Consider the following 21,836-nt stretch of genomic DNA (forward strand, 5'->3'; position numbering starts at 1 on the left):
TCGGAGTCCGGGTCAGGGCCTGCGCAAGGCTCTGTGTGCCAGAGGGGAGGGGAAGCGGGTGCGCGAGGTGCAGATCCGCAAAGCAAGCGCCGCACGCACGGGAGAGATATCATCGGGGTTTCACCGAGAGGGTTTGAGGGCTTGCAGCAGGTCCGCTGCGCTAAGGCGAGGGCTCGGACCCTCGGCTCTCCCCTTCCCCTGCCGGCCGCTCCCGCCCCCACCCCTCCCCCTTCGCCGCCGCCGCCCAACGTCGCCGCCGGAAAGTTTGCAAGCCGCTGGCTGGGAGCCGGCGCCGACCCCGATCGCAGCGCCGAGGAGACCATTGGCAGCCAGCTCCCAGACTCGAGCGCGCTCGAGGACCGCGAGGAGCCCAGCCCTAACCCGAGCGACTGAGCGCAGTGAGCACTAGGGTCGGGCCCCTTGGGGACAGTCCCAGGCGGTCTGTGGGGCGCCGGAGCACGGGCGTGACCAGGGCGCACAGAGAGGGTACTGAGGAGCTGACCCGCAGACCTGGACGTGGGCCAACTGTTCCTGGAGTCTTGGGCATTGCGGTTCTCGACCCCGTCGAACACCTCAGTTTCCAACCCCGGGGATGTGTCCTACTGTTTGGACGGTCACCTGATCCCTAACCGTCTGGAAGGTTAGGGGTCTCAAGCTCTCCTTTCTGTCCTCCGGGAGCGCGAGAGGGTGGGAGCAGGCGTGGGTCTTGCTGGCCCACTGAGCGCCTAAAGCAGTTCAGCTCCGCGCTCCTCCTCCGATGGCTCGCTCTTTCCCCTCCTATGTGTCCCTAATGCCCAGGACTCCCTAGCAGTGACCCAATCTTGCTGGGATAGGGTGAGGTGCGTAGGCACCCTGCCTCGAGGGCTTTTCTTCCGCAGCTCACAATTGTTCACTTTGACCCCTGCGAGCGCCGGTCACTGCCTTGTCCTGCTTCCGGCTCCCCAGCGACCACCTTCCCACTTCAGACCCACGCAGTTCACCTCTTGGCTCTGGCACCCTCCTCCGAGGATCGACCAGGAATATTTTGCTGTCCTGTCTTGGAGACATAGTAGGGGGAATCTGAGCTCACTGTGGCAGGTATCTCAGGGCCTGCCCGCCCTCTTTAGGGGGAAGGACTCAGGAATTAGGTTTTGTCAACAGCCTGTGGACCCTGATCCTCTTCTTACTCTAGGGCTGTGACCTGGGCTAGTTTCTCTGTTTTGACCAAAACCCTCTTCCAATCCATACCTTTATGGATTCCTCAGAACAAAGACTTTGCTACCCCTCCAACTTCGTCTCCTAGGGAGCCAAGAGCCTCCTCAGTGATGCCTCCCTTAGCCACAGGGCCATCCATCTGACCCTCAGCCACCTACAGACAAAAATCAGTGGCTCACTGGCCACACTGCAAACACCGGAGCGTCCTTTGTCCTGTTGGAGCCGGCTGGGAGCAGTGGTGGTATGGGGCAGTGCCAGTCTGGCCGGTGTGCCAGATCTGAGCTGTGAAGAGGGCATAGGCAAGAGCATAAAGACAAGACGGGCTGACGTCTTAGGAATTCAGACTTACATCTTCACGTTTCACCTACAGTTGGGCCTCATGGAGTCTGAGACCTGAGAGGGATTTCAGCGGCCTGGTCCAGGAAGGGAGGAGGGCGGTGTCCCTGGCCCATTGTCCCCACCCCCATCTGTTCCTTGCCAGGGAGGGTAATAAGGTGGAAAAGGCAGACCTGCAGACAGCCACAGGAGCAAAGGTACCACATGCACCCTGACTGTCCCCGCAGGGCTGGCACTGTGCTCCCAGTGCTGACGGGCTCTGTCTGGGTGTCAGTGTTTACCCCCCACTGCGGGGACAGGAGGCAGACTGCACAGGATACACAGACTGAGCAGTCCTATCCCACAAGCCCTGTACCACCCAGTGGTGCATCCCCTTCAGTGACAAGAAAAAGGATTCCCTGTTGGTCCCTCTTCACAGGCTTCAGCATGAGGCCTGCCTGGGTGTCCTCAGCCTTGTGGGACTGAAAATCAGTCCCCATATCCTTGATGTTCTCTATCTCACCATTCAGAGAACTATCTAGAAATCCCCTTGTTGTTATTCCCCTACCACCCGCAGGAACAGAGAGTTCACCCACTCTACCCTTCCCTAATTTCTATGAGAGACTCAGTGGAAGGTTACTGGACCCTTAGTAATCTAGCCCTTAGTGTTTTTGAGCCCACCCACCCTGATCTGTGTGGAAGGAAATCCTCAAGGATTCTCAGTCTCACCTTTGTTCTTCTTTGTTATTTATTTCTTTTTGTATTTTTCAAGACAAGGTCTCACTATGTAGCTCTGGCTGTCCCAGACTTCACTGTGTAGACCAGGCTGGCCACAAACTCACAGAGATCCACCTAGCTTCTGCCTCCCAAGTGCTAGGATTAAAGGCTTGTATGACTGTGCTCAGCTTCAGTCTTGCCTTTATGACTCTCTGTGGTATGGGAGTATGCCCCTGGGCAAGCGGCCCTGAAGAGAGATCTGGGGCCATGAGGGCCCAGGACAACCCATCCCTCCTTCTTTGGGGGCTTGCTTCTCTCTGGAGTTCCCAGATAAGCATCAGCAGCCTTTCCTACACTCAGCTCCACGGTCCTCCTAGCCTGGGGAGATAAGTAAGGTGGGCTTCAGAAGTTGACATTTTCTCCTGCCCCCCCAACCCCTGAGGCAGGGTCTCTCTGTGTAGCCCTGGCTATCCTGGAACTTGTTCTGTAGACCAGGCTGGCCTCCAACTCAGAGATCCACCTGCCTCTGCCTCCCAAGTGCTGGAACTCCAGGCTGCTGGACCACCCAGCTGCTGAACATTCATGTTTTCAACCAGGGCTGTGGAGGCAGACCCGGGCTCTAAGGACTGTTTGCCTGTACTGGACTAATTTCCACCCTTGCAGGGCCTGGGCCAGTATCCTTCCTTCCCATGCCCCTTGTCTGTATTCCCACTATCTATCCACTCACACTGGTCATCCTTTGTCAATCTCACTGTGCCCCGAAGCCTTCCCATCTCCACCCTTCCTTTTTCAGGGCCTCTGGGAGACCCCAGAGCTCTGGAGTGGGAGCCAGGCATAGTGGGTGAAGGACCAGCTTCTGGCTTCTCCATACCAGTCCACTAGTGACCTGGGCAGTGAATGGGGCGATTTGAATCAAATCAGGAGAGTAAGGCCGCTTGGTGACCCAAAGATAGGAATTCCTGAACTTCCTCTCCTCTTCAACCTGTTTGCTGCTTTGTTCCTAGCAGGAACCCTCTACTCTATGGGTATTTATTTTGCCCTGAGGTTCAGGTACCAGAGATCTAAAACTCTTGGATCTTGCCTCCTGCCAGACTCAGGAATCCCATAGTAGGCGGCAAGTCAAGTGTGACTGAAGGGCCAGAAGTGTGGGAGGGCAGAAGTGAAGGGAAGCCCTATCTAACTGGTGCCTCTAGAACTCAACGGGCCTTACCATAGCAGGCTGAAATCCAGGGGTCCCCCTTTCTGCCAGCTGAGACCCCTGAAAATCCCTCTACCTTAGCCATATCCATGTTCTTCTCTTCTCCTCTTCACCATCCCCTCTTCCCCACCTCAAGGGCATCTTGCTATGTAGTCCTGGCCGGCCAAGAACTCACTCTATAGACCAGGCTGGCCTTGAACTTTGGGTGGCCCCCCTGCTTCCACCTCCTCAATGCTAGGACTAGAGATATATGCCATCATACCTGGCTCTGTATTTATATTCTATTTGTGGGCACACAGGAGAGAGGCCCATCTCAGCCCTGGGAAGCTCATAGTGTGACTACCCTATAGTGTGAGGCCCTAAGAAGCTCTTCTCTCTTCTCCCATGAGACTCCATCAGAGCCAAGCAGAGTTTTGAAGCAGTGTGGGGCTGAGGTGTGAGGCTGCTGCTGCTGCCCGGGACCTGTCACTAGGTTATCAGGTCCTGCCAGCGACATCCAGCAGAGGTGCCCCTTGTCTGGGCCATGGCAGCGGCTGTGCTAATCTTAGAGGAATGTGCTGCCAGTTTGGTGCTCCGAGTGACCACGAGGCCCAGTCTGAGAGCCTTGTACAACACACTGGTCCTGGGAAAGGGGACATACAGGTGGCAGAGACAACCTGAGCACGTGCCCCCTCCCACCTCTGGCCCCTGACAGTCTAGGAACTTCTCTGGCACAAGGGGCCAAGTGGCGATAGGCCCAGGCCCTGCACCCTCACTCTTTATCCTGGGTTAGATTGTCTGGCCAGTTGGCTTTCCAAGGGTTAAGAATAGGTGGGGCCGGGCAGTGGTGGCGCACGCCTTTAATCCCAGCACTTGGGAGGCAGAGTCAGGCGGATCTCTGAGTTGGAGGCCAGCCTGGTCTACAAAGTGGGTTCCAGGAAAGGCGCAAAGCTACACAGAGAAACCCTGTCTTGAAAAAGCAAAAAATAAAATAAAATAAAATAAAACAAAATAAAATAAAATAAATAAAAGAATAGGTGGGGAGGTCTAGGCCCAGCCAGGGCAACAGGACTGAGGGAGGAGGAAGTAACTGAGGTGTTGGTGCCACTCTGAGAGAACAGGGTGGCCAGGTAGGAAGGCTGACTACTGTCAGCCAGCCAGCCCCAGATAGCAGGAAAACAGTTGCCCATGGTCACCTATCCCTGACTGGGAGCTGCTCACATGTCCCTTGCACAAGCCTCAGCTATCAGGAGGCCTTAGGCTCAGAGGTTTAGTCTTAGGGGACAGGATGCTCTATAGACTTCTCCAGACTCCACTGTTCGGCTTCTCTCTAGCCTGAGGAGGGGTGTACACACCCCCAAGGACCAAGACGTTCAGCCCCCGCCAGATGTGGGGGGTGGCCACCCGGAGGAATGCCTCTCAGGCAGCCCCACAGTCCCCACCTGCTGCTGCTGCTGCTGCTGCTGTGCCTGGTGAGTGCTGTGCACCCCACACCCCGCATGGAGGGCTGCCTGCTCTGCACAGAAGTGCTGACGGCTGTCTGTCTGTCCGTCTCCCAGCCAAGGGCACCCTCTGCCCAGGTAATGGACTTCTTGTTTGAGAAATGGAAGCTGTATGGTGACCAGTGCCACCACAACCTGAGCCTGCTGCCTCCACCTACCGGTGAGTCCCACCGACAGACTCCTGCGCCCGCCCGTCACCCTGCCTGAGTGTGCAGAGACCTTCTTACGGGAATGTGACCGTGACACTCAATGCCTTTTCCATGCCCAGCCACCTGCCCCCAGTTACAGGCCAGGTGACTGACCTCCAGAGGCAAGTGGCTTCCCCAAGGCTGCATGGTCAGGAAACAATAGAAATGCAGAACTGCCTTACAGCTGGCATGCTCTGCTGTCCTCCCTGCTGCAGGGTGTCCCTATCCCCAGCCAGCTGACACCTCCGCTGTCGCGGCTCACAGGGGGCAGACAGTGGATAAGGTCAGTGGTGGGCGCCAAGAGAGACTGGGGCCATATCATTGTTCAGTTGAGGGGGATGACCAGTGCCTAGGATGAGGGAGAAGGATGTAGGAACTGTGGTGGGGCCTGGGCCTGGAAAGGATGCCAACCAAACTGGGATCAACATCCGGGAAGGAATGTATTACAAGGAGGGAGGGGCCGGTGGGATGGCTCAGCAGATAAAGGCTCCAGGACCCACAGAGTGAAAACAGATAGATGATTCTTCCAAGTTGTCCTATGACCTATATGCTTATGTCCACACGTGTGCTTCTGTGCGCTTAAACATGTACATGTGCACAACACACACACACACACACACACACACACACACACACACTAAAATAAATGTGAAAATTTTAAAAACTAATTTTTAAAAAAGGCAGTTTGGGGCACATTTGAATGGGAGACCCTGAGGGAAAGGGACCTGGGGCAAACTCAAGTGTTGGCTGAGCTAGAGGGGGAGGTAGGCATGGAGTCCAGGAGACAGGGTAACTGGCCCCAGGGGCTGCGCCTTGTGCCCCACATCAGGGAGGCAGCCCCTTTGGATGCAGGCTCACTGAAGTGGTGGTGATGCTCAGGGGGCGTCTGGTCCTGGTTTGGAACCCTCTCCCACCCCCTGCATCTTCACAGAGCTAGTCTGTAACAGAACCTTTGACAAGTACTCCTGCTGGCCTGACACCCCTCCCAACACCACAGCCAACATCTCCTGCCCCTGGTACCTGCCTTGGTACCACAAAGGTAACGATGGAGGGCCTGGGAAGCTGAGGGGGTGCGGCTTAGGGGTGGGCTGATCAGAGCCTTGCACCCGTGCCCCAGTGCAGCACCGCCTGGTGTTCAAGAGGTGTGGGCCTGACGGGCAGTGGGTGCGAGGGCCACAGGGGCAGCCATGGCGCGACGCCTCCCAGTGTCAGATGGATGATGAAGAGATCGAGGTCCAGGTCAGCTCTGGAGGGCTTGGGGTGGTGTCACAGTGGGGCCGGGTGGGGCCAGGGTGTGAGGCACTGCCCAGCCCCGCTCAGTCTCTGGTTTGCAGAAGGAGGTGGCCAAGATGTACAGCAGCTACCAGGTGATGTACACTGTGGGCTACAGTCTGTCCCTGGGGGCCCTGCTCCTTGCCCTGGTCATCCTGCTGGGCGTCAGGTATGCAGCTGTCACTCACAGCTCATACTCCGTGTGGTAAGGGGGCAGAGGGACAGGGCAGGGGTGGTGCTGACTTGCTGTCGTACAGGAAGCTGCACTGCACCCGAAACTGTATCCACGGGAACCTGTTTGCATCCTTTGTGCTCAAGGCTGGCTCTGTGCTGGTCATTGATTGGCTGCTCAAGACACGCTACAGCCAGAAGATTGGAGATGACCTAAGCGTGAGCGTCTGGCTCAGCGATGGGGTGAGCCCAGATCTGAAGGCTCGCCAGCCTGTGTAGGGTGGCAGGGAGTCGTGGACCCCATTCATACCTCACCTTGCTCAGGCAGTGGCTGGCTGTCGAGTGGCCACAGTGATCATGCAGTACGGCATCATAGCCAACTATTGCTGGTTGCTGGTAGAGGGTGTGTACCTGTACAGCCTGCTGAGCCTTGCCACCTTCCCAGAGAAGAGCTTCTTTTCCCTGTACCTGGGCATTGGCTGGGGTGAGTAGGCTTGTGGGGAGAGTGGGGAAGCAAGCTAACCAGGGCCGTGGAACCACAGCTGCTGCTTCCCACAGGGGCGCCTCTGCTGTTTGTCATCCCCTGGGTGGTGGTCAAGTGTCTGTTTGAGAATGTCCAGTGAGTATGAGTTAATAGGCTGGGCTGGAGCAGCTGAGGCTGATGGTGCTGGGCTTTGTAAAGAGACCCTAGGGTGGGGGGAGTCAGGGTGAGGGTCACACTTTGACAAGAGATGTAAATCCAGGGTTCTAGAGCTGGAGTTCATTAAAGGCTCTCACTTTTTCTTTCTGGGGGTGTTCAGTAAATCCCAGCAGACAGGGATAGGGGCTGGGGAGCTGCATGCATCCCCAGGATGTGAGCGACCGCCCCCTGCAGGTGCTGGACCAGCAATGATAACATGGGCTTCTGGTGGATCTTGCGCTTCCCTGTCTTCCTGGCCATACTGGTGAGGAAACAAGATGCTTGTTGCCCTCGGCGGGGAAAGGGCCACTGGCTTGGCTCTCCCAGGTCCTTGCTTCCTCAGCCTTCTAGAAGTGTAGCAGGAGAACACATTCTGCCCAGGGATGGAGGGTGGGTAATCCCAGCACTTATCCAAGGGCTGTACACCCTGGGCTGTGGGTCAGGCTGCCCATCCTTGGCTGGATGCCTGCCTGCCAGCCCTAGAACCATGTGTCCAGGGCTTACTTGGCAACAACCTCACCTGCAGGGGGGACACATGAGCACCGTGCAAGGCACAGGAAGTTCTCAGGCTGCCTCTGACCTTTGTCTTCCTCACACAGGTCAATTTTTTCATCTTTGTCCGCATTATTCACCTTCTTGTGGCCAAGCTGCGTGCCCATCAAATGCACTATGCTGACTACAAGTTCCGGTGGGCCAGGGCCCAGGCCAGAGAGGGTTGGGGTTGGGGGCCAATGCCTTTGTGGGGAGAGCCCAGAAGCCCTGGCAGGTAAGGGTGCTCAAGTTCTGCCTCTGCAGGCTAGCCAGGTCCACGCTGACTCTCATCCCTCTGCTGGGGGTCCATGAGGTGGTCTTTGCTTTTGTGACTGATGAGCATGCCCAGGGCACCCTGCGCTCCACCAAGCTCTTTTTCGACCTCTTCCTCAGCTCCTTCCAGGTGAGCCCCCACCATACCCCATCCCTAGGGCCCAGAGTGCTGCCCCTGACCACCCTCTTTTTCCAGGGTCTGCTGGTGGCTGTTCTCTACTGTTTCCTTAACAAGGAGGTAGGTAAGGCTGGAACCAGGATCAGAGCATGGCACAGAGGCCAGCCCTGCCCTGGTATGACCATACCTTCCTCCCCATTATTATGGCTGCATGTGTTGGATGTCAGGCCCCCCAGGTCCTCAGGGAGTTGAGTCTGTGGGGTGATGCCCACCTTCCCTGGTGACAGATGGCCCTAATGTACCCAGTGTGGGAGTTTGACTTTAGGTCTGCTTAGACTAAAGCTGGGCACCTCAGAGTGACCCAGGCAGGATCCTAGCGAGGTAGGATGACAGAGTGGCCCTACCTGTGGTTCCCCTAGGTGCAGGCAGAGCTGCTGCGGCGTTGGAGGCGGTGGCGGGAGGGCAAAGCCCTGAAGGATGAACAGATGGCGATCAGCCATGGCAGCCACATGGCCCCTGCAGGGTCGAGTCGTCGGGATGATCCCGGGGAGAAACTTCAGCTTGTGAGTGCAGGCAGCAGCAACGGGACTGGCCATTGTGAACCCTCTGTGGAGATCTCCTTTGTCAGTAGTTTCTCAGGGTTGGCTCACAGCCACATCTGAATCTCCATTGGAGCCCAGCCAGGCTGGATTCAGATTACAGGACAACTCAGGACCAGACAGATACCTGGCCAAGGCTGGGGAGACAATGCAGCCAGACAACAGCTTGCACTGTCCACACTCCCCAAACCTGCCCCGACCCTGGTACAGGCCACACTGAAGGAGAGGGGGTTGAATATGATGGAGAAGTTGTGTTATAGACTCTGGGCGTCCCCATGTGCATTGACATGTCCCATGTGCTCAGATATATGTCCTTCAATAAAGAGCTCAAGTAGTAGCTGCTATGCATATCCTGGACAGCAGGGCTTGAAGCAGCGGGAGAGCTGGGCCAGCTCGAGGAGTAGGAGCAGCTGTGGATGGGTACTCACCAGGCAGAGAGGGCTAATGCGATCCAGCAAATAGCTGTCCCCAGCGTGGTGCTTTGGGGTAGGGGCTGCTTTCTCCAGGATCACCCTGAGCCTAAGCTGCCCCTTGAGGAAGTGTTTTTGGTGAAGTCTCCTGCCTCAGCCATGCAAACCAGGGCCTCGTTGGGCAGAACAGGACATAGGAAGGATTTTGGTCAACCTCTGGGGTTGTCTCTTTGGCCTGTGCTGTGAAGATAGGGTGGCGAAGGAGTCAACCAGGTACCTCTGTTGAAGTTGCTAGTAGAAAATGGTGCAGGACCCTGGGGGAGGGGTGCACACAGCCTGCATCAGGCCACGTGGGCTGTAGCTGCTCAGGCAGAGCAGGCTAATTGAAGCAAATGAAGGGACAGGAGGCCTCTCAGGAAAGGTAAATAGAATGACTCACCTGCCAGGCCAGGCACTGGGGCCTGAAGGGGGCCTTACCCTGCCACCCTCCAAATGCCTGGGAGCAGCAGGGAGGGAAGTGAGGAGGAAACATGCAGGAGGCTGGGTTCGGAGGACTGGTACACCTCTGGCCCAGGTGGGTGTTTGCATTACTAGGACTGGTAGGAGACAAAGGGCTGGAAGCCAGTGAAGCTGGCTGCATCTGCTTGAGACCCGGGGCTTCTGACCTTGCAGTCTTGGGCAGCTCATCCCAGACCTCCAGACTCCAAGCCCCAGATCCAGAGCTCTGGGTGCCTGGGTGCCTGCTGTGGGCACAAAGCCACTCCAGGCCAGCACATGAGTGTGTACATTCTCCTTCACGCCAGCTGAGCTCAGGGTTGGTGACTGCCTTGGGGGATGCAGCTCACTTGGGGCCTCCTGACAGCCCTCCCCATCCTGAGTCCTTCTGCCCTTGTCCTGCTTCACCCCTGTCCCCATCTCTGTCCCCAAGGGAACTGGAGCAGGCTGGTGCAGGCAGGGGAAGAGGTGGAAGCCAGGCAGGTTCACCTGGTCAATGAACACGAACCATGAGCTGGCAGCTCCACAGTGGTGGAGGAACTCTTTCCAGCTCAACCCAGGGTCCATGCAGCATCACTTTCATTTCAGGGGACCCTATCCCTTCCCCAGGGTTCTCTCCCCTCCCTTAGTCCTGTATGTCAGTCTCCTCCTCCCCATAGGAATGTTGGGTGCTGTTCAGCAAAGTGTGGGAGTGAGTGTGCACAGGCACCTCAGAGGGACACAGGTGTGTGAATGTGAAGGAAAGGAAATGGAACCCTGTGGCAGGTGTATAAGTGTTGTGTTCCAGAGGAATGTGTGTTGTTAGAAGAAAGATGACTTGCATGTGGTCCCCTAGTATCTGGTATGTGGACATTCATACCACAAAAATGAAGATGGAAACAAAAAAGAAAAAAAGACATTGATCATCAAGGATCAAACTTAGAGTTGAGCTGTGGATGACTGCTTAGAGGAGGGGACCTCAAGCCAGAAAAGGGCTCCAGAGAGTCTCCTAAAGGGAGTGAAAATGAACAGATTGGAGATTCAGGTGACTGGGTAGAGTTCAGGCTTTAGGATTAATATACAGGAAACTAAGCAAACACAACCAGATGTGGTCATTCCAGTACTTGGGAGGACGATAAAGACTTGAATGCCTGGAGCTACATAGCAAGTTCAAGATCAGCCTGGGCTCCATGAGACTTCCAAAACACAAAACAAATACCTGGAGGTGCCAGCTGTGGGTCACGGTGCACGTGCACACCTTTAATCCCAGCGTTTATGAGGCAGTAGCAGGCAGGGCTCTGATTTTGAGGCCAGCCTGGTCCACATGGTGAGTTCTAGAACAGTCAGGGCTATATAGAGACCCTGTCTCAACAAACAACAACAAAACCCTAAAGGGAAGAGGATGCAGAGCAAAGGTGGAGTGTTAGCCTACTGAGTATGAAGCTGTTGGGTCCCACAAACAAGGCAGAATGAAAGGGCAACATGGTGTGCAAGTTCAATCTCAGTTCTGGGAAACCAGGAGGAGCCAGGGCTTGCCAGCCAGCCAGTCCAGCCTGAGTGACAAGTGATTCAGGCCAATCTCCAAGGAGGCAGACAGGCTTCCTGGAGATAGCATTCAAGGTGTTTCCCGTTTCCACTCATGCACATACATGTGCACCTGCACATACATAAACGTGCACATACATATTTACACATACACACATACAAAGGTAAGGAAAAGAAACAAAGCAGATGGAGAAAGAAGGCAATTAGTAATTCCACGGGGAAAAAATAGAAAAAAACAACTCACCATATGGTTGGCCTTTGAATACAAACACAAACGTCATAATGTAATCATTCAATTTTTTTTTAGATTTCTTTATTATGTATACAGTGTTCTGTTTGCATGTATCCCTGCAAGCCAGAAGAGGGAGCCAGATCTCGTTACAGATGGTTGGGAGCCACCATATGGGTGCTGGGAATTGAACTTAGGACCTCTGGAAGAACAATGGAAGAGCAGCCAGTGCTCTTAACCTCTGAGCCGTCTCTCCAGCCCCGTAATCATTCAATCTTGATGCAACCAAAATTGAGGGAAAACAAAACTATTGGAGGGTTGGGGATGTAGCTCAGTGGTAGAGTTCCTTCCTAGCATGATCCTCAGCATAAGTTAGATATGGTGGCACATGCCTACAACCCCTATGTTTACGAAGCTGGAGGGAAGAAGGGTCAGAAATTCAAGGCCACCCTCAGCTACATAGTAAGGGTGAGGCCACCTTGAGATCCCGTCTAAAGAAAATAAAGACTAAAACAAAACCACTGTGGGGACTGGAGAGGTGGCTTTGTGTTAGAGCACTGGATACTCTTGCAGAGGACTGGAATTCAGATTCCGGCACTCATATCAAGCAGCTCACAATTGACTGTAACTACAGTTCTTGGGGATGCAATTTCTTCTTCTGGCCTCTATGGACACTCTGACACATACACATTGAAAAAAAAATTAGCTGGATATAGTGGCATACACCTTTAACCTCAGCACCAGGAACACAGGTGGACCTCTGTGACTCTGAGATCCTGTTTAAAAAAAAAAAAAAAAAAAAAAAAAAAAAAAAAAAAAAAAAAAAAAAAAACTTAAAATAAATAGAATTTAAAAAAAAATCTAGAGAAGACTGGACAGGAACAGCCTGGTGCAGCGTTAAGTGGGAAAATCAATAAATGAAAAACTCAGGATAGCTGGTTGTGGTGGCACATGCCTTTAATTCCTACAACATGGGAGGCAGAAACAGGTTGATCTTTGTGAGTTCCAGACCAGCCAGGTGTGGTGGTATTGTGCTCCCCAAAATATTGTGTACTCTAATAAACTTATCTGGGGTCAGAGAACAGAAAAGCCACTAGATACTTAGGATAGGCTGTGGTGGTAATCTAATTGTACTGAAATATTATTTTGATTGTATGTTAATAAATAAAGTTGTCCGGGGGTCAGAGCTATTAGAGCCATAGCAAGAGTGTGGCGGTGGTGGCACACGCCTTTAATCCCATAGATCTCTGTGTGTTCAGGGATATAGCCAGCATTGAGACATATGCCTTTAAGACCTAGGGGGCTGTACATTCAGACAGTGACGAGGCAGTCATGTATTTGGGTTTACAACCAATGAGAAGGCAGAACAACATACTATAAAAAAAACGAACAGACAGGAAGTAGGTCTCTTTTCTCGAAGCTGGGACAGCAGGAGGAAGGGTGAGATTTTAGCTCTGAGCTCTGACCTCTCGGCTTTCTCCTTTACATTGTTTCTGTGTTTCTTATTTAATAAGACGGTTAGTTACATCTACAATAGGCAGTGGTAGCACACGCCTTTAATCCTAGCATTCCAGAGGCAGAAATCCATCTGTTCAAGGATACAGCCAAGCATGGTGACTTGCGCCCTTAATCCCAGAAAGCGAGACTTTAATCCCAGGGAGTGATGGTAGAAAGCAGAAAGGTATATAAGGCATGAGGACCAGAAACTAGAAGCATTTGGCTGGTTAAGCTTTTAGGTTTTGAGCAGCAAAGTTCAGCTGAGATTCATTCGGATATGAGGACACCGAGGTTTCCAGTCTGAGGAAACAAGATCAGCTGAGAAGTTGGCCAGGTGAGGTAGCTGTGGCTTGTTCTGTCTCTCTGATCTTCCAGTGTTCACTCCAATAACTGGCCTCAGGTTTGATTTTATTAATAAGGCCTTCTAAGATTCCTGCTACAGCCAGGCCCATCTACAACAAAAAAACCAAAAACCAAACAAACAAATAAATCCAGGCTTGCTTTACTTTTATTGTCACCGTTGGTTGAAAGCTAACTGTGATGTGTGGGTTTGCCTCTGTGAACAGCACAGGAGGAGGCACACTGATCCACAAAGGTGCTTGCATCCTTTTGCTCAGCTCACTTTGCTAACCACTAGGTCTGGTAGCCCTCTGGATGGCTAAGGGTTACAAGTATCACTTAAGTACTGTGGTGACAGAGTAGCTTCAGGATGGGCCTGCAGTCAGGGTGGACAGGAGACCTGGTGCAGGTTTCCAAACCCTGATCCTGACCCCTTTCTCCACAGGGGAATTCTCACCCTGTGGCACTGACTCCAAGTGGTAGCCCTCGGCAGGGAGGGAAGATGGGTGTGTTGTGGGGGGGGGCACATAACAAGGGGCATATCTCCCTGAGTCCTTGAAGCAGGTCAGCCCCACCTACCAAATCCTGTTTTCCCCTCCCCTGCTCACCTTTTGACCTGGGATCATCCAGCACGAGGCTCCATGCAGAGGGCATGGGTACTGGGATGTCCCTCTCCAGCCCTCCCAGGTGTTTAAACTCTAAGGCAAGGACTCCTGGTGAACTGAGAGGCAAAGCACAGAGGCCTAGGTGGCTGGGGTTAGGAGGAAGAAGACAGAACCCACAGCCCAAAAGAGGACTGATCCAGTTGTTAGGACCCAAATTATATGGCTCTCCCCGTCCCACAGACAGAGTTTCTCTGTGTAACAGTCCTCGCTGTCCTGGAACTCGCTCTGTAGACCAGGCTGGCCTCGAACTCACAAGAGAGCCGCCTGCCTTTGCTTCCCAAGTGCTGGGAATTAAAGGTGTGTACCACCACCGCCCAGCAATTATATGGCTTTGATGCATTTCAGGGGCATTTAGTACGTCCATGTGCTATGTGTCACTGAGCTCACTATATTGGGCTAACCTTGTCAAGTGAATCCATGAGTGATTAATAGTGGCAGCAGGTACTTAGCCTGGGAACCACACAGGAACCAAGTACTGACTACTTAAGAGGTCGGGATATGACAACTTCGATGAAGGTCATGTGTGTGGCACCAACCCAGCCAGAGTCCAAGCCCACTACCCCTGCAGGAAAGGCCAGGAGGCTTCTGGAAGTGCTCTAGTAGAGCTGATATGAATCAACCCCACTAGGAGGCAGAATGTTCTCGGGTTAGGACTTTGCTTGATCCCTCAGTGGACACACTGGATCCCAGGTTGTGTGCCCACCCACCTTGTCCTGATGTCCCCTTCCAGTCCTGACAATGGGAAGCAGATTAGGTACCAACAGCCTAGGACACTGAGCCTCTTCAAAGAGTCCAACAGGCTCCAGGGAACTAACAATGCCAACTCACGGGGTGGCTTGGCACCTAGAACAGCTATTTCTCACTGTCCTGTATTGCCTGCACCTCCCTGAGGAGACTTGTCTTGCCCAGCCCACACCCAGGAGATGCCTCTGGGGGCCACTTGAGCCCCGGAATACTCTTCTGGGAAAGCATGTTCCTGAAATAAATTCCGCTTTGGCATCTTCTCAGGAGCAGGAGCATTCCAGGGCTGTTTCCATGATTGAAGGTCAAATGCAGCCAGGTCTCTCATGGGCCTAGCAGCTGCCCCAGACAGCCAAGGAGCCAATGCTCCTCAGAGTCCATAGACCAGGCCAGCAAGGAGTTCAAGGTGATAAAAGAAAAAAAAAAAAAAGTGTGAACTACTTTCAGAGCTCCATATGAGGAACAGCAGCTTGGATACCACGAGGATCTGGTTTTATCACTCACCAGACTCCTCTGGGGGGCCAGGGGCTCACAGATCTGCAGGGCTCACAAGGCCTGAGTCTCCAGCCCTGTGCAGCTGTGTGGGCTTCAGAGCAGGGCCTAACAGACCGCTAAGACACCACTTCCAGTGCCACCCGCCTTTATTCACAGACCCCCAGTCTCCAACACAGACACTTGGATTCAAGAGGGTACAAGAAAAGGGGGCCTTGGTAATCCTCCCAGCACACCCCAGAAAGCCAGGACAGGCCTGGCAGCACCACTCCTTCAAGGCCAGCCTTAGTGCCCCTGCTCAAGGGCACTGCTGTGGCCACAGGGCTACAGGTCCCAGGAGACCAGGCCTGGTGGCTAGAGGCCACCACTGTCCTCGGCTCAGAGCTGACTCCACTCTGAAACTGAGGCCAGAAAGGGGCAAGATGGACAGTGGGGACAGGGGGGCTCCCCCAACGTCCAGGCCAGAAGAAGTCTCCATGGAGAGACCCACACTAGATGCAGGTGGGACTGCACATGTCCTAATTTCTGGTCATTCAAGGTTCCAACAGCCAAAGAAACAGAGGTCCCTTTTTCCCTTTCCGACCCTGAGTGGCCAGGAAGGAGAGGGCGAGGAGGCATGGCAGGTAACAGCAGAGAGAGCAGGACCAGGTGCGACCCAAGATGCAGCTGGCCAGGGGAAGGGACAGGGGATGACACAGCCAGACCCCTGTTCCCCCAGTGACAGGGGCACCTTGACACCCTGGAGAGGAAAGGAAGGGCCCTGACCATCAATCCTGCTGGCTCTGGGGATTATGGCCCGCTAGAGCACTCTCTCCTCCCCCCTCCCAGGAGCAGAGCCACTGGAACAGAGGGAACCAACATCAAGTGCACCCTGATCTTGTGGAGGCCAGGGGAGGGGCGCCAGGCACTCTAGGACTTCTTGGCATCCTGCGTGTTCCGGCGCTTCAGGTCACTCAGATCGATGGGCTTGAAGGCTGTCGGGGTACAGTCTGGTTGGTGCTGGGAACAGAGCCCCACCCAGTCCCCATTGCTAGAGGCTCCCAAACCCAGATGTCTGGGAAAGGACAACTGTGCAGGCAGGAAGCAGGGCCTTCCCTCCAGCTCCCTTAGGCCTGCCCTACTCACTCTTGAGGCTGGGGTTGGGAACCTTCTCCACATACTCCTCCACTAGGCCCCGCTCACCGCCAGAGAGCTGGCTGCGCAGGTCTCGCTCAACACCCTGCCAGGCTGCAACAAGAGGACACTGGGTTCAGTCTCTGCAGTATTCAAGCCAACAGAGCATCTGCCCCTGATGCTGGGCCAAGCAGACCTTCCTTCCCTTCAGCAGCATTCATCTCAGCTTCTACCAGTCTCCCTCTGTCAGCTGAGGGTGTCCTGCAGAATCCCAAACTGTCTTCCCGCTGCATCAGCTCCTCCAGAAGGCCAGTCCCTTCTGTGCAATGGCCTCCCCAAGCTAGAGGGCCACAGATGTGCCTTAGAGGGTCCCACCCACCCCCACCTCTTTTATTCACCCTACCTCCCAGTACATTTGTTCCAACTCCAACCATACCACCTCTGTCCACTTCAGTGACACACTGTGCTCACAGCTACTTCCTCTCCCAAGGAAGCCTGTAGCCTGAGGACTGCCTCCAAGACAGTGCCTCTTCTGGGGTTCTACCCAAGCCCACGCCCTCTTCTGGGGTTGTCGTCACGTGTCCCTCTATCACCAGCCTTGTTTGGTCTAGAGTCTATGGCCACTCCAGTATGGTGCCCTTCTCACTGAAGGTCTACTGTCGGGGGCCCAGACAGAGTGGGAAGAGTGGGGGCGGGACATTCACCCACGGCAGGCAGTAGAGCAGAGCACAGGCGCCAAGGGCACCGACCTTCATAAATGAAGCGCACATTCTCTTCGTGTGCTGGCGTGAAGATCTCACTGCTGTTGGTGGGAGAGCGGGGAGAGCTGTTCCTCTTGCCGTTGTAGACGACTCTGGAGACAGGAGAGCTGGGGAAAAGCTCCATGTGTGAGAAGGGATTAGTAGGACAGATGGGGTCCCAACTCCCACACAAACCTAAGACCCACCTGGTCATTGCTGGGATGTCTGGTCCTGGTGCTTGGCTGCTGGATCCTGCGGCCTATAAAACAGAAACCCCAAGGCACTGCAGATGTCGCCTTTCCAGCAGAAAGAGGAACAAACTATGTGGCCCTGAGTCCACCGGGGACCCTTAGTGGCCAGGGGGCTCCAAGCAATCCTGAACTGCTGTGGAGGTGTCGGTGTCCGAGACACAAAGGACACAAGCAGGCCAAACACTGCTTAACTTAGCCACTGGGACCATGTGTTCAGCCCCATCTCCCAACCCATCCCTGTCTTCAGTCTGCAGATCCTGCACAGTAGAGCACAGCAGACCCTAGCTCCACCCCAGCGGGCTACTAGGACTCATTCATGCTTCCACAAAGCCTAAACTCAGCTTCCTAACTGTCCATGGGAACTGCATGTTGAGAAAACTAGCTATCCTGAAGCTCAGTGACATTTGACAAAAGATCCCAGGAACACTAGAGCATCAAAAATAAAGTAGACCAGGAGGAAGATATCTCTGGTGGGAGCAGCCAGACCTGACCCAACCTAGTGACCAGAACCCTGGGGTGCAACCTGTTTATAGGCCAGAGGATTTTTGCTGCCAAGTGGGTGGGGTATCTATGTTTAGGGTCAGAATCTCATAATTAACCAGCTGAGGACACACACAACCCAAGACAAGGAAACCAGTCATACAGGGTTAGTTCTAAGCCTGGCCTTGGTCCAGATGGGACAACCCCAGATGCTGAAGGCAAAGGAGATCCAGACAGTCCCAAGCATGTCATACCAGGCTCTTCTATGGTTAGTGATCATTAACTATTCAGACGCCTCAATGGTATCAATCCCATAGGAGCTCTAGAACCTGTGCCACTCCTCAAACCTGGCTCCCAGCCCCCACTCTCTCTTAGTCTTTCCCAAAGCTGCCAGCCCAGGACATCAACGCACAGAAAAAGCCCTCTGAGGTGCGGTGATGGCAGTGAGGCAGGGTGGGGGAGCTCGTTACAGGCCCCTGAGGAGAAAGGCAGGGCTCAGGGCCAATCCCACCTTAGTGTCCAGGCTCCAAGCTGCCTTCTGCCCTTGACACCCTTTTCTGTCCAGGATTCACTGCTACTTGTCAGTACCTGTCCCCTAGGCCACTATTCTCTGGTGCAGCCTCTACCCATGCAGCCTCAGGCTCTGGTGGTCACATTCTCCAATGCCCTCTGCCTGGGTGCCCCTGCTGGCACTAGCCTAGCTGGCAGCAGGCTTTATGTTTGGTAAAGCAGAGAAACCTGAGCATGTTTACTGGCAAGGAATAAAGTAGTATGGTACCAAATAAGCAGGGTCTCTAAAAAAGGTTTAACGTGCTGGGGTCCAGGACCAAAGCGGTACAATGGGCTAAGAATGGCAGTCTGCCAAAGTGCCAAGGATGTCTAAAAACCTCTGAGATCACAGACTGTTGCTCAGCAGCCCAGGTAAAGGGGGTGGTGGTCTAACGAAGGCCATCCATAGAAGGGGGCATCATTTCAGGTGAGCAGCCAGGGAAAGAGCCCTACTTCAAAAGAATTCTTGCAGTACCCAGGCCTCTATCCCCTGGGGCTCCCACCAGGATGAGAGCAGGGGCAGAGGTCAGGCAAGGCCACCTCAAGCTCCAAACCCAATACTTCCTTGCCCTGTTTTTCTTCTCTCTCTGTTACAAGTGTTTTCTCAATACCCTAGCCACAGGTAACTCATTCCATCAATTCCACAATACTTTTTGGGTCTTTCTCCCGTTTGTGTTTAAAGATAGGAAGCCCAAGCTGGCCTCAAAATCACTGTGTAGTCGGGGCTAGCCATGAACTCCTAGCTCTCCCGTCTTCACCCCCAAGTGCTGGGATAACAGGCATGAACTGCTACTAGGCCTGGCACAACTCCACCACACGTTTCCTCCGCATCTTTGAACTCTGATGTCCCAGCAATCGCACACACCCAAGCCGAGCAGCACTTTCCCGTAAACCAGGCTCGTGCATGCGAGGTAAACTGCACCTTACATGTAGCCGCTTCCTTCTTTACTTCTGAGACGCAGTCTAAGTCACCAGGCTGTCTCTGAACTTACTGTTGACTGAGCAGGCCTTGGCCTTGCAATCCTCCTGCATCAGCCTCCTGAGTAGCTAGGTTATGGGCCTGTGCTACCAGGCCCCACTGTTGTGTATACACGCTGTTTTTAGTGAACTCATGAAATAAGGCACAACTAATAATGACTGTGTCTCAGATCTGATGGCCCTCTGACATACCCCTGGGCCAAGGACTCCTGACTTGCACGCCCCCCTGCTGCCCCAGCTCCCCCTAGCTCCACTGTAGACACAAACAGCTGGCAGAGCAGTCTCCTGACACTTTCCACCACTCCCCATTGGGAACCACTTGAGCTATACACTGTCATCGAGTTCTTGGTCCACGATTTCTGGTGTCACCAGCTACTATACTGCAGCCCCCATAGCAGTTAGTTGTAACCTTGTTTCCCGTCTTCCTCTGTAGGTACTTTGGCCATCTGCATACCTGGGTGACAAAGTCCTCTTCATGAATAAACATGGTCCCCCTAAGGTCAGACCAAGTCTTTCTTTCTTCCTTTACTTTCTCTCCAGCTGCCTTTTAAAAATCTAACAGAACTAAAACCATTTTCTATTCCCTGATCTTCTGTTCAGAAGTACCCTGGACAGAGGTCTTCCAAACCCTGTGGCTTCCTCTCTGAAAGGGCACTGGTCACCAGGAACAGTTAACAGGCCCTCCTGCTCCAAAGACTGAAGCATAGCCATATGAAGCCTGTACCTCAAATAAAGGACCTGCAGCTCCTCAGCCAACATAATGGACATGACAGAGCCATACTGCATTACCCAGTGAAAACCAGTAACAAAAGGGATGCTACAGACCACTGAGTGTGAGACAGAAAATGTGGAGTCAGCTCATACTTAAACAGGGTGGAGATCCAGAGACTGAGAACCACACAGGCCACAGCAGACCCTTGCAGCCAAGGGAGGACCACAGGGCAGCCCTACCATGCTGGCCAAGAAGAAGACATGTGACCATCCTACTGCAGAGGATGGAGCGGCTGTCACCCGACATAGAGTGATCTGAATGACTCCAGCCCCCATCCAACCCGGTGCCTCACAGCTGCATTAGCCGGTAGGGTGCTAGATGCTAATTACCCTCAGTTTGCCTCAATCCCTGCCCGCATCCTACATCAGGTTCCTCTCCTCTCTGAAATGCCCGCTTTCCAGTGACACCCATGTAGGTGTGCTCACAGCCCTCTACTCCATGGAGAATTCTTATCGAATGGGTTTATTCTATGTAGAACCATCAGCTTCTATGGGACCCAAGGCCTTCAGAGACTTCCCGGAAGGCAAGGCGGGGAGATGGTACAGGGTGCAGGAGGTCCAGAACCCATTTCAACTCTTCTAAACACACTCAACATACCAGGGACATGATGCTAGGTGGGGGCCATACTTTGCTGCCCAACAAAGTGACAACGAGGGTGGTCCCCCACCAGAACCAAAGGTGTAAAGGCTGGGCACTCTTGTTCTTTTGGAGTTTCTGCTATCCAAATTTTCTTCCCTTCCTTCCTTCCTTCCTTCCTTCCTTCCTTCCTCTCCACACCCCTTTTAGAAAAAGAGGTCTCGTATAGCCCTGGTTGGTCTTAAATTTCTGATGCCCCTGACTCCACCTCACAAAGTGTTGGGATTACAGATACATGCCACCACTCCCTGCTTCAGATTTTCTGGTTCCTCCTTCCATGCCCTGCATTCTTTACAAATTGTTAGGCTTTTACTTAATAACTAACCAGCCAAGCAGGAGACTCTGCTGTGACAGGCTGGGCCTGCTTCCGGGTGATGACGGCAAGTCACTAGACCTCGAATGTAATGTGTATCCTCTTCTTTCCCTGGACCAGCAAACCCCAGGCCCCTCATTCTGGAGGACCAGGCTCCTGCTGTCCTCCTGTCCTCTGTGTGTGTGTGTGTCTGTCTGTCTGTCTGCCCTGGGCACTCCCCACCCAGAAGTCCACTAGCTGATCCCAACTCACTGGGGACCTTCGCTTGAGCTTGTCCCCTGCCTGAAACGTGGCGTTCAGAGGGAAGATCACCTTATCTAAGACAACCTCCCTAGGTCCAGGACTGCTTCTGTCAACAGGGGCACGGCACTTCCGGCCACCATCCCGTCCACCTTGCGGACCAAGAGCGGCCAGGCCCTGGAGCCACTGCACCTGAACAAAAGGGATGCGGGCAGGGCAGGGCAGAGCAGCAGCAAAGACCCGGGCGCGGCTGAGGGGCAGGCCTGCGCGGCCCAGAAGCAGGAAGAGCCCGGAGGCTGCCCGGGACTGCGAGCGTCGTTTCCCGGCGGGCGGCCGGGCAAGAAAGGCTCCTCCAGGCTGCCGCCACGTCCGCACCCCGCGACGACACCGGCCTCGGCTCTCCCCGCGCCGGCCAGGCGACCCAGCGACACCAGGGCGGGGCGGGGCGGAGCGGCCAAGGTCCCGCGGAGCCCGCGGCGCCCCGCCCCGCCGCGCCACCCGCGCCGCGCCTTCCTCACCTCGCCCTCCTCGCCGCCGCCGCCGCCGCCGCTTCCAGTGGGCCGGCCGGAAGTGACGGCACCGCGCAGGCGCAAACGGAGCGGGCCACGTGATCGCGGGCGCACGGGGTACGGCGAG

The 21,836-nt window shown here is 54.3% G+C and overlaps 2 protein-coding genes across 6 annotated transcripts; one reads left to right on the forward strand and one right to left on the reverse strand.

Moving 5' to 3' along the window:
• The first annotated feature begins 262 nt into the window (after positions 1 to 262).
• Positions 263 to 9,073, forward strand: Gcgr (glucagon receptor). Of its 3 annotated transcripts, XM_028853639.2 has the most exons (15): positions 263 to 398; positions 879 to 1,077; positions 4,738 to 4,875; positions 4,963 to 5,065; positions 6,025 to 6,132; positions 6,211 to 6,332; positions 6,428 to 6,534; positions 6,623 to 6,779; positions 6,861 to 7,020; positions 7,095 to 7,155; positions 7,411 to 7,480; positions 7,815 to 7,903; positions 8,011 to 8,149; positions 8,216 to 8,257; positions 8,557 to 9,073. In XM_028853639.2, the coding sequence occupies exons 3-15, from the start codon at positions 4,816 to 4,818 to the stop codon at positions 8,797 to 8,799; spliced, it is 1,461 nt and encodes a 486-aa protein (XP_028709472.1). In that variant the 5' UTR covers positions 263 to 398; positions 879 to 1,077; positions 4,738 to 4,815; the 3' UTR covers positions 8,800 to 9,073. The 3 variants fall into 3 exon arrangements, with proteins under 3 accessions (XP_028709472.1, XP_028709473.1, XP_028709471.1); XM_028853640.2 differs by lacking the exon at positions 879 to 1,077; XM_028853638.2 differs by lacking the exon at positions 263 to 398 and having other exon boundaries at positions 464 to 1,077.
• A 6,186-nt stretch (positions 9,074 to 15,259) lies between these two features.
• Mcrip1 (MAPK regulated corepressor interacting protein 1) lies at positions 15,260 to 21,771 on the reverse strand. 3 transcript variants are annotated; one of them, XM_028853609.2, is made up of 5 exons: positions 21,719 to 21,771; positions 17,188 to 17,240; positions 16,991 to 17,109; positions 16,254 to 16,355; positions 15,260 to 16,102 (listed from the first exon to the last, which is right to left on the reverse strand). In XM_028853609.2, exons 2-5 carry the CDS (start codon positions 17,193 to 17,195, stop codon positions 16,038 to 16,040), a joined length of 294 nt encoding a protein of 97 aa, XP_028709442.1. In that variant the 5' UTR covers positions 17,196 to 17,240; positions 21,719 to 21,771; the 3' UTR covers positions 15,260 to 16,037. The 3 variants fall into 3 exon arrangements, with proteins under 3 accessions (XP_028709442.1, XP_028709444.1, XP_028709443.1); XM_028853611.1 differs by lacking the exon at positions 21,719 to 21,771 and adding an exon at positions 21,393 to 21,607; XM_028853610.2 differs by lacking the exon at positions 21,719 to 21,771 and adding an exon at positions 21,273 to 21,376.
• Between the last annotated feature and the right edge of the window lie 65 nt (positions 21,772 to 21,836).

The sequence above is a fragment of the Peromyscus leucopus genome, chromosome 8b (genome assembly GCF_004664715.2).
Source record: "Peromyscus leucopus breed LL Stock chromosome 8b, UCI_PerLeu_2.1, whole genome shotgun sequence".
Classification (NCBI taxonomy): Eukaryota; Metazoa; Chordata; class Mammalia; order Rodentia; family Cricetidae; genus Peromyscus; species Peromyscus leucopus.